Source organism: Eptesicus fuscus, chromosome 7, assembly GCF_027574615.1.
Source record: "Eptesicus fuscus isolate TK198812 chromosome 7, DD_ASM_mEF_20220401, whole genome shotgun sequence".
Lineage (NCBI taxonomy): Eukaryota > Metazoa > Chordata > Mammalia > Chiroptera > Vespertilionidae > Eptesicus > Eptesicus fuscus.
In genome coordinates, this window is record NC_072479.1 from 70,573,713 (window position 1) to 70,585,726 (window position 12,014).

At 45.7% G+C, this 12,014-nt stretch overlaps 1 protein-coding gene across 2 annotated transcripts in view; it reads left to right on the forward strand.

Annotated features, from left to right (window-relative positions):
- The first annotated feature begins 1,678 nt into the window (after positions 1-1,678).
- The window catches only part of IPO8 (importin 8), a 59,665-nt gene continuing 49,329 nt past the window's right edge, over positions 1,679-12,014 (forward strand). For both annotated transcript variants that reach the window (XM_008140526.3, XM_054719183.1), the window contains exons 1-3: positions 1,679-1,831; positions 8,101-8,182; positions 11,121-11,277. In XM_008140526.3, coding sequence (XP_008138748.1) covers positions 1,748-1,831; positions 8,101-8,182; positions 11,121-11,277 — 323 coding nt within the window. In that variant the 5' untranslated portion in view covers positions 1,679-1,747. The remainder of the gene's footprint in view (positions 1,832-8,100; positions 8,183-11,120; positions 11,278-12,014) is intronic.

The following is a 12,014-nucleotide window of genomic DNA, read 5'->3' on the forward strand; positions in this document are numbered from 1 at the left end:
AAAGAGTGGAAGGGAGGTGGAGAGAGAGAAACATTGATGTGAGAGAGAGACATCAATTGGTTACCTCCTGTACTCGCCCGGACCCTGTGAGTCTGCAACTGAGGTACGTGCCCGTGCCCTTGAATGGAATCAATATTGAAGATTCTCCAGTCCCCGGCCAGTGCTCTAACCACTGAGAAAACCGGCTAGGACCAGAGGTCAAGGAGTTTTAGATTAATTACCATGAAGTCCAAGAGAGTGGGCTAAAGGAATAGTGTGGAGATGAAAGGCACTGTGTTTATTCTAAACTCCTGGAGTGCCAAGCAGTATGTATTTTTATATCTTGAAATTGATGAAAAATCATCAAGCAGGGGACATGACATTATTAACCTTTAAGAGACATGACTCTGGCCCTGGCTGGTGTGGCTCAGTTGGTTGGGCATTATCCTGTGCATGGAAAGGTTGCTGGTTCGATTCCCAGTCAGGGCACATGGCCAGGTTGCGGTCCAATCGCTGGTAGGAGGCAGCCTATCCATGTTTGGCTCTCACATCGTTGTTTCTCTCTCTCCTCCCTTCCTCTCTATCTAAAAATCAATAAGATGTTTAAAAAAACGAAACATGACTCTGACGGCAGTGTGGAGAAGGGATTAAAGAGGGGCAAAACTGGAAGCAATCAAAGACCCACTTCCTGGGCACTTTTGTGCCCACTACATATATTCTAGCCTCTTAATTGAACCCAGTCAATTGAACCCATCTATCTCAATTATCTGCTCCTGGAAAGATCATATCCCTGATGTATTTGTCCACTATAAATATATAATCAGAACTCTCTTTTCTGGTTAACCTCAGGAAAAACTAGCTCCTTACTATTTGCATGAAACTGTGGGACCAGATATGGCCATAATGCGTGGAACAGTATGACCCTTTAGTGCCTTTCACTACTTTTCTGAGGTGGTCTGGACATTTTTCAGAAACTCAGGAGGCATGTAGTTCATTTCTCTGACCTCTGTATTTCCAGAGTTAATATGTCTTATCTGTTTACATTTGTCTCTTTTATCAGATGGCAAATTCCTTCAGAGTAACCTGCATCAAATTCATGTTGTTACAATGTGGGACCTGAGTATTTCAGTCCTCTGGTTCCACAACCTGTTGGACAAACGTTCAGTGACTGACTGAATGGAGGCTCCCCCAGATCGAGGGGACCCTGCCCTCCTGCGGGCTGATCGCAAGGTCCCTGGAACAGACTCCGTGGTGATGCCCGAAGAGCTCTTGGACTAACAAAAAGCGCCCGTCTAGCCACATAAGCTTAATTTGGAAGCAGCTGTAAAGAGACACCTCGCCCACTGGGAGAGGAGGGCGGGGCTTTCCGAGCGCAGCCGGCGGGGAGGCGGGGAGAGCCGAGTCCCTTCGGGCAGCGGCCGAGGCTGAGCCGCACAGCCCCACGCCGGCCGCCAGGGGGCGCCGCCCTCGCCTCGCCGGGAGGAGGCCGCCGTAAAGCGCGCGTCGCTTCCTCTTCTCCCGCCTCCCGCCGACTGTCGTAAAAGGGTGAATGGAGAGCGAGTTGTGGGGGGTAGACAGGGAGGACAGGGGGCGCGGAGTCGGAGTGGCGCAGCAAGTGGCTGCAGGTGGCGACGGGGGCGGGGGCTGGGGGGTGGGGTAGTGCGGGGGTCACGCAGGAGGCAGCCGAGGGGTCCAGAGGAGGACGAAAGTTGCAGTCCGGCCTACGGGCCCGGGGGCCGCGGAGCCCCCCCGCCGTCCCCCGGGGGAGATGGACCTCAACCGGATCATCCAGGCGCTAAAGGGCACCATCGACCCGAAGCTGCGGATCGCGGCGGAGAACGAGCTCAACCAGGTGAGGCCGGGCCCGCGGCGCCCCCCGATCCCCACCCCCCGCCGGCGCCCATCCCCACTCCCGCCCCGCCCCCGCCCCCGCCCCCCGCCGCAGGGTGCGGGCGGCACCCCCGGGACCTCCCGAGCAGCCCCCGCACCTGTTGGCTGCCTTTGCATCCTCCCGTCCTCCCCGAGCAGTGTGTGCGGCGCCGGGTCCGCAGGAGGAAGCCTCCGGCACCCCTGCGGGTGGCTCCAGGGGGGGACTGAAGTCGCCGCCGCGGGGACGCGGGTGGGAACCTTCACTTCCAGTTCAGCTCAGAGACCAGCTCTCCTGCAGACCCAGCCCTTCCCGGTGCTGCTGGGGAGCCCTGCCCGGCGCCTGCCTGCCTCAGTGGGGTTGGCCGGGCTGAGGGGCGCCGGTCCGCAGAGTTTGGGGGCGCTGGGGAGCGCCGCGGAGAGGGTGCCCTGGACAGCGGAGGCAGGACCCCGGGGCACCGCCTTCCAAAAGGCAAGCGCGAGGATGCGTGTGCGGAGGGCATCTTTTTAAAAGGTGTGAGACTTTCTTTTACCCCCCATCCCCTAAGTCTCACTCACCAGCCTCGAGCTTGTCCCAGCGTCACCACCGACGTTTCGGAATGTCACTGCACCCCAACTCTAGCGTCTGTGTTCCTCCGCACCTGCAGGGGTGGGACCCCAGAGCTCCCACGAGAAGCACGAGTTCAGGTCTGCCCCCAGGAGGCAATGCCAGCTGCTGGGCACGGCGCTCGTCCGTGAGCTGTAACCCTACATGAGGGGTTCTCAAAGTGTCGCCCGCGGGGGGCAGCGCCCCCATCACCTGGGAACTTGCTGGACATGCCACTGACCGGGGTGCACCCCACATTCACCAAGGATCGGGGAGCTGGGGGTGGGGCCCAGGTTTGTGTTAGTTACCCGGCTAGGGGATCCGCGCTTCGGGAAGCGGGAGGAGGACTGGCCGGAGCACTCGTTTCGGGGGGGAGTTGGCGAGGGTTTCCCCTGGTCGGAGGGGGCCGAGAAGTGCCGGCGTGCCCGGCGGATCTTTGAAGTGTTTTGCTTTCGTGGGAAATCTGGGCGGGGTTTGGAGCGAGTGTGAATCCCGGATTCCCGGGAGATCAAAGGGAGGATGGAAAACACTGGCTCCGGAGGGAAGGTGGCGTTGAACTGAAGCCCAAAGTGAATGGATTTCTTTTTTAAAAATACAAAGGACTCCCACCCAGAATAGGAGAAAGTTAAAGCCAGCACCTGGTTGGTTAGAAAAACAGTAATCCAGGGGTTGGTTAGGGGGAGCAGAGCTGGAGCTGAACGGGGGGTGTATTGGCAGGAACAGGAGAGTTTGCCTGTTTGTGACCCCCTCCTCCGCACCGGGGGCAGGATGTTACCGGGACAGTGCCCTTAGGGATCCCCTCTTTGATGTCGCCATGGCGCCCCTGCTTCTGTTAGCATGCCCTCGCTTTGTTTCTGATTCATCCATACATACGTGCAGGCGACTTGATAGACGTGGAAAAGGTAAGAGGGAGATCCTGTAGAACTAGAAGTGATATTTAGATTATAATTTTTTTCATGGTGTTTCAATCCAAATGCATTCCATCCTTGCCCTGCCCGGTATTCACCCGAGTCATCACAGACCGCAGTTTCCTCTGTAACCTCTAAAACTTGCTTATGGCTGTGCCGCTCTTTAGCGTTTATATGTCATATGGTGCTTTGGGTTGTGATACCCGCTAAGTGTTTGTTTTTTAATGGTCTGTAGGTAGAAGACTAAGTTATGTCATATAACCTTACTAGAGGCCCGGTGGATGAAATTTGTGCATGGGTGTGTGTGTTGGGGGGGGGGGGGGGGGGGGGGGGTCCCTCAGCCCGGCCTGCACCCTCTCACAATCTGGGAACGCTGGCTCCTAATTGCTGGCCTGCCTGTCTCCCTGCCTGATCACCCCTAATTGCCTCTGCCTTGGCCCCGCCACCCCGGCTGGTCCGGAATGACGTCTGGAAGGTCATTCGGCTGTCTGGTCTAATTAGCGTATTGCGCTTTTATTATTATAGACAGCAAAACATGGTTATGATGTTGCGTTTTAAAAAAAATATATATTTTATTGATTTTTACAGAGAGGAAGAGAGAGGGATAGAGAGTTAGAAACATCCATCAGCTGCCTCCTGCACACCTCCTACTGGGGATGTGCGCGCAACCAAGGTACATGCCCTTGACCGGAATCGAACCTGGGACCCTTGAGTCCGCAGGCCGACGCTCTATCCACTGAGCCAAACCGGTTTCGGCTAATGTTGCGTTTTGTATGCTTATCCTTTACCATCATACTTTGCTGGATAAACAGGTGGGTAATCTACCATAGGTGATTAGGGTCCAGCTCATTGATTTTAGTCTGGGTCCTCCCTCAGGAAATATGCTCTGCAGAGGAAATGGGGCAGCGTCTACAAAGTACTGATTGATTTGTCAATTGCCATGTAGAAGAGGGAAGCAGCTTTAAAACGTAATAGTATTCCAAAGGATAATAGTATTCCAAAGGGCAGGCAGAGTGGTTAGGGGTGATCAGGAAGGCAGGCAGAGGGGTTAGGGGTGATCTTATTTGGAGCTATGTTTTCCTGTGGCCAACGCAGTATTTGTGGTACCAGTGACTGGTCCCTTGATTGCTATTTATGATATTGTTTGTATGGGCAGATGCATTTTTATTTTTATCTCAGGATATTGAGAATGCTTCCTGTACATATTCCTCACCATCTCTAGATCCAGAAGTCCCTTGGAATGGGTAGATACGTTGCTTCAGTAACTAACTCATTCAGAAAATTGTCTTCCTTTAGTAAATAATTCTCATCATGGCCTCAACAAGGAAATAAAGATATGTGATATTATTGACAGGCTTTTATTCCCTGCTTTTCTTGAATCTATGGAATCCTTTTTATTGCCCTTTAAGGAGTTTACTTACATGAGTAACATTTATTGAGTTATATTGCAAGTACTAGTACAAGACCGTGCTCTCAGAGAGTTTGCATTCTAGTGGAGCATACAGACAAGCAATATAATTTCAGGTCATAAGTGCAATAGAGAGTAAAGCCCCAGAGTGTGTTGGGATGTATAAAGAGGGTGGTCATTCTCTGAAGAAGACATTGAGCAGAGACCTAGATGTTAGGAGGGAACCAGGTGAACTGGGAGGGGAACAGAGAGGGAAGGGCAAGTTCAGTAGAAGCCTTTGACTTGTCATGTTGGAGGACTAGGATAGCTAATGTAGTTATGTTTTGCCATCATGCTTTGCGGCCGCAGTGAGGCAGAGAATGGGAAAGCATCAGGTCTTTGCTTTAAATGAATTCTCATAAAATGCAGAGTTTAGCTAAGCAAATAAACGCTTTATTTTCAGAAAACTTCACAATGTAAATATCCTCAAGAAAGAGTTGAGAAATGCCTTCCCCCAACCCCCTTAGAAATGTGAAGCCCAGGTGGAAAAAGAAATTGGATAAATATTTTGTGAGGAAATTAGTATGAGAATACATAGAAATTTACCATCAAATGTTTTAGCTGTCAAATTAACATAGATTGAATCAGGCAGAAAGGAAAAGATAAAAAGTTGCAGAAGTTCTTTGAAATGCAAACTGTTACAAAAAGAGGAGTTCTAGAATGTGTAAAATGGCAACAGTGTTGAAATAAAAGTAGTTTTCACAATAACTACTTTCAAATAAATAGCATTAATCTAAGTATAAAGATTATTTTGTACTTATGTGTAATAAGATTTAAAAAAATAAATACTAAACTACATAGATTAGAATTAAACTATATAGATATTTGATTCACTATAAGACCTTCCAGTATCTCAGAAGTTACAAACAGGAGTTATTTTATAATGTAAATGTAGAGGCGTAAAAGATTGGGCTACATTTGTGTTAATTTTGATTCCTATAAACTGCTGTTAAAAGAAATCTGTTTTCTTTAACAATATTTTAAAATTCTGGCAGTTTCAATTATGGATAAAACAGAATATACTTCATATACAACAGATTTTAGATTCTGAGGTTTATAAGGGTGAAAGGAAGAACAATTTTAAGATAATTCAATATTTTACTGAAGGATTAGAAAGCATTATGCTCTTTCATGGAAAGGATTACTATTTTAAAGATGTCAGTTTTCTCTCTCTTTTTTTAGTCAAACATTTATCTTAATAAATGCTATCTATAATAATAAAAGTGTAATATGCTAATTAGGCCAGACAGCTGAATGACCTTCCAGATGTCACTCTGGACATCCTTCTGGATGAAGCCGCAGCAGCGGGGGCTGAGGCAGAGGAGGTTAGGGGCGATCGGGCAGGCAGGCAGAGGCGGTTAGGGGCGATTGGGCAGGCAGAGTGGTTAGGGGTGATCAGGAAGGCAGGCAGAGGGGTTAGGGGCGATCAGGCAGGCAGAGGGGTTAGGGGCGATCAGGCAGGCAGAGGGGTTAGGGGCGATCAGGCAGGCAGAGGCATTTAGGGGCAATCAGGCAGGCAGGCGAGCAGTTAGGGGCGATCAGGCAGGCAGAGGGGTTAGGGGCGATCAGGCAGGCAGAGGCATTTAGGGGCAATCAGGCAGGCAGGCGAGCAGTTAGGGGCGATCAGGCAGGCAGGCAGAGGGGTTAGGGGTGATCAGGCAGGCAGACAGAGTGGTTAGGGGAGATCAGGCAGGCAGGCAGGCAGGCAGGCAGAGTGTTTAGGGGCAATCAGGCAGGCAGGCAGGTGAGCGGTTAGGAGCCAGCAGTCCTGGATTGTGAGAGGGATGTCTCACTGCCGGTTTAGGTCTGATCCCTCCTCCCCAATCCCCCCCCCCCCCCCCCAATCAGGCCTAAACCGGCAGTCGGACATCCCCCAAGGGGTCCCAGATTGCGAGAGGGTGGAGGCTGGGCTGAGGGACTCCCCCATGCACAAATTTCATACACTGGGCCTCTAGTTATAAATAAATGGATAGGAAAGATGATAAGTTAAAAAACTGAGGGGTGTGCCATGGTAGATCCAGGCTCCTGGGAGAAGATAAACTGGACAGACTCTGCATCGTATGTCTGGCTTTAGCCTTACTGAGAATTTAGGAGTCTTTTCTAGGGTTGTCAGCTGGCAAGGCCAGGTCAAAGCTCTGGGAATATGGCAGGGCTCTAATATGGTCTAGGCACCAGACATCCAGTGGGAATATGGTCAGAAGGAATGGGCTTGCTCCTGATTTTTGTGTGCTTCTAAAGTCACCCTGACCAAACTCAGGAGACAGTCACGTTAGAACATGTCTGTGGGTGAAATGACCCAGGCGGCAGGCACGTACTTCAGCAGCACAGGCTCACTTGGGCATTGCTGAATTTCAGATGCTTCAGCAGCAGAGCTGATGACAGCTCCGCGCGGTGAGGCACCCTCTTGCCATCTGGACGGCGTCCTCTCCAGGGCTCTGCACAGCTATTTAACGTGATCTTCTCCTTTTCCTGTGCTGGATCTCCTGTCTTTTGCAGCACACGTTTTTCTGTTTTCGGTTTGTCAAAAATACCATAAACTAAATTAAAGCACAAACAAGCTGGGAAGAAACACTTGAAATGTATTGGTCCCCCCCAAAAGGTTGAGATTGTAAATTCATAAGTAGCTCATAGAACTTATTAAGACTAAAACAAATATTCCACTTACAAAAGGACAAAGGGAATAAGGAACTTGTAGAAAAACAAACAGGCAACACACAGGAAAAATTCCACAGAGAGGAAATGTAATTTAAAACAGGAATAAGGTTTTAGTTTTCGCAGGCATGATAATCCCTATATTGGGTAGACAGACACACTCATTTACTGTTGTTGCTATGGTAAATGGTAAATTGCTGCTCCCATTCTGGAAAGCATTATGACCATATGTTTGAAAAACAACAAACAAATAAGAATGTTCAGCCGAAACCGGTTTGGCTCAGTGGATTCGGCCTGCGGACTGAAAGGTCCCAGGTTCGATTCCGGTCAAAGGGCATGTACCTTGGTCTTGGTTGCGGGCATATCCCCAGTGGGGGTTGTGCAGGAGGCAGCTGATCGATGTTTTATCTCTCTATCCCTCTCTCTTCCTCTCTGAAAAAATCAATAAAATATTAAACAAACAAATAAGAATGTTCAGATTCTTTTATTCATCAGTTTATTCTAAGTTAATTTTTTTTGACTTGAAGTATTTTAGTAATTTTCATTTCGGAGAATTTCGTTCACTTTAAAAGTTTTATTTACGGGAGTGTATTTAGTAACAGGTGCTAATAGTTATTCATTTATGTTGCCCTATTTTATAAAATATTTCTTTGTAATTTCAGTCCTACAAGATTATCAATTTTGCCCCCAGTTTACTTCGGATTATAGTCTCTGACCATGTGGAATTCCCAGTGCGCCAGGCAGGTGAGTTGTTTTTTTATCTTTATAAATTTATTTATGGTGAAAGTAAAAGTAGAGTTTTATTTTAATTTTAAACATATTTGATTTTTTGAAAAAAAACACAACAACAACAGGAAATGTACAAGAAGTATTTCTAATGGCTTAAAAAATCACTTTCCTTTAACCTGGAACTTTAGGTGTAGAGACTGAGTTCTTAAATCTCTCTTAGCTTTTTCTTCCTTCCTTTCTCTTCTATCTGTCAGTCCCTTGCCTCTGTAACTTTGCCATTTTCCCTCTTATCTTTCTCAATTTAAGAGCTTCATCTCCCTAATTTTTTATGATTCCTGGAGACATAGCCTTTGGGCCCCAGATTAATATCATGAGTTTATATATGTGAATTTATATACTCCATTCGTGCATTAGATCACGGAGCTGTAAAGTGTTGCACAGATGTTCCTAACCACATGATTAGGGAGCAGGACTTTTGTTTTAAACATGAAACTTACCTTTAAGTCTATGGGACCTGTGGTAGATTGGGGGTAGGAGGTGGGAGAGGGTATAGGGGGAATAAATGGTGATGGAAAAAAATGAAATAAAATAAAGATTAAAAAAGATAAGCTAGCTATTAGAGCCCAAAAGGTAAAAAAAGGGAGAAAGCCTTGGAAAATCATGAGTCCTGAAAAGATAGTAACTTCAAGATAAAGGTGGTAAAATAGTAATAGCTAATTAAAAAATAAATAGTTAAAAAGGCTTTTAAAAATTATTGAAGTGACATATACTCATTGTAAATAATTTGGGCATTATAGAACTAGAGGCCCGGTGCATGAAAATTCATGCACTGGAGGGGGGTCCCTCAGCCCGGCCTGCCCCCTCTCACAGTCCGGGAGCCCTCGGGTGGGAGGCGACCTGGCAATGAGGGGAAGGCGAGGCCCCCATCACACCTCTGCTGCTGCCACTGCTGGCAGTGCAAGCCTCAGCCGGCCCTGGTTACCTGAGCCTCGGGTGGCCCTGGGCGGCTGGGGGGCTGAGGGCGGGTCTGGCCATACTGTGCGCCTGCTGCCCCTCCGCCACCCTCCCGGCTGGGCTGAAAGGACTGTGGGACTCCGGCAGCAGGCACAAGGAGTGGCCAGACCTGGTCCGGCCACACCGTGCTCCTGCCAACCCCCCTCCTCCCGGCTGGGCTGAAAGGACTGGGGGACTCTGGTGGGGCTGAGGGGACTGGGTGCCGCCATCTTGTGGCTATGGGTGCCACCATATTTGTGATGGTGTGACAGTCAATTTGCACATTCCCTCTTTATTAGATAGGATTCCAAGAAGAAAGTAAAAAAAGCTGCTCAACATTCATTACTTATAAACGAGCATCATTAACACATGTGCATGTGTTTGGGTATACAATTGATGCTTTATAGAAATGGGGTTATACTCTACAAGCTGATAAAAGTATTTCATTTTACTTGAAATAATAATGAAAAAGTAAAGAATCATTCAGCTTTGGGAAAATATAACAATATGTATGACTTCCTGAAAGATCCCTTTGTAGATTAGAAAAATCTATAGAAAACATTTATATTGCAATTTTTACTTTAATAAGGTTTGTAAGACTTCTATGTAAGGTTTTTGAAAGTATTACTCTCAGTTTTATTTAATTTTTGTTGTATAAAATAGGCTGTTCTGAAACCACATTTTGCTATTTTAAATAACCTAAGTATTTATAGGGCCATTCTGAAGATCCTATGAAAGCTTTGTGGAAGTAGTATTTTTAAAGATTTTAAAGCAGTTTATTAAACTAATATGTCTTCATTACAGAAACACAGAATTTATACATTAGATTGCTCTTAATCTCACCCCCAAAGATAGCTGCCATCAGTTTAGGGGCATGTTCTCCAAATCTATTTCCTCCCCATAGATATATTGGCTTTATTATTATTATTATTATCATTATTATTATAATTATTTTGTTAATCCTCATCCGAGGATATTTTTCCATTGATTTTTAGAGAGAGTAGAAGGGAGGAGGAGAGATAGAGAGAGAGAAACATCGATTGGTTGCCTCTGGTACAGCCCCAACCAGGACTGGCGATCCGACCTGTAACTGAGGTATGTACATGCATGCCCTTGACAGAAATTGAAACCTGGGACCCTTCAGTCCCAAGACTAATGCTCTATCCACTGAACCAAACTGTCTAGGGCTATGCTGGCTTTAAAAGTAATAAAGATCTGTTTATATTACATATGCTGTTTTATAATTTCCTCTTTTTAATTTAACCATGTATGCTTGGGGGATTGTTCCATGTCAGTGCATATGCATATACTTTATTTTTTATGACAATTGTTCAGTATTTCTTTGTACAGAGCTACCATACTTTATTTAAACAATTTGATGTTAATGGACATTTCCTTTATTGACCCTTATTATTGTTGTTATAGAGGCAATGCTCAAATGAGCATCCTTGGACATATATCTCTGGATACTTGTGGGAATATTTTGATAGAATAAATGACAAGAAACGGATCTGCTAGGTTAATGGATCTTAATGATGTTAACATTTAGAATTTTGAATCTTAACACCAAGTTGCTTCTGCTACGTTTTCTATCAATAGTGTATTAGAATGTGAGGTTCCCATATGATCACAAAACCATTTTAATCCCTATAGAACTGGACTTGAAAATAAGAAGCAACCTTCAGACAACAAAGATACACACATGGTAAAATCATGGACTTACTTATAATTCAGTCATTAAATACTGTTAATTTTATAACTAGAAAATATTTTTATTATGGGCACCATACAAGATGGCCTATATAAAAGACACATTGTAAGATTTATAATTGCAAGATTTTCCATTTTTTATTGGCTGTAATGTTTAACTTTGAAGGGGTTAAGCCTTTCACGCTCTGACAAGCTAAATAAAGTTATCTTTTTGGTACTGCTATATTGGCATTTTTTCCCCCTAATTTAGCTGCCATTTACTTGAAGAACATGGTGACACAGTACTGGCCGGACCGAGAACCTCCCCCAGGAGAAGCAATATTTCCATTCAACATTCATGAAAATGATCGCCAGCAAATACGTGATAACATTGTGGAAGGAATAATTCGGTCTCCAGATTTAGTGAGGTACATTAGACTATATCTACATGGTTAGTAGTAGGAAGCACAAAATATATGCCTTGAGGGGGGAGGTTGGATTTAATCATCAGCCTCAAGTTGTTGTTGTTTTTTTAAAATATATTTTATTGATTTTTTTTACAGAGAGGAAGGGAGAGGGATAGAGAGTTAGAAACATCGATGAGAGAGAAACATCGATCAGCTGCCTCCTGCACACCCCCTACTGGGGATGTGCCTGCAACCAAGGTACATGCCCTTGACCGGAATCGAACCTGGGACCCTTTAGTCTGCAGGCCGATGCTCTATCCACTGAGCCAAGCCGGTTAGGGCACAAGTTTGTTTTTTTAAAAAGGTAAATTAATGAAGATGGGCACTCAGAGAATACTGGTTTGCTGATTTGTCTTTGCTTTTGTAATCCTTTGCAATATGTTGGGAAAGATTCAATTGCTTTCAGTTGCCACAAAAAAGAGTTAAGGCAAAAATCGTACTTAACTAAAATTGTTATATAAATCCCTGCTATCGAAATAACTATGTTCTTAGGTATGATCTCTTGACTTTTTTCTGTCTGCTTTTCTTTTTCCTGACACAGAGAAATGGACTTCTGGGAGTTTTAACCTACCACTTTTCTTAACACTTGGCCTCTCTTTTCATTCATTTTTATGAACTGAGTATCTTTTCCTTGGAGAAGACAGGGTAGAGTACGTATAAATAGAAGAATCACCAGTGGTTTTTCACATTCGACTTAG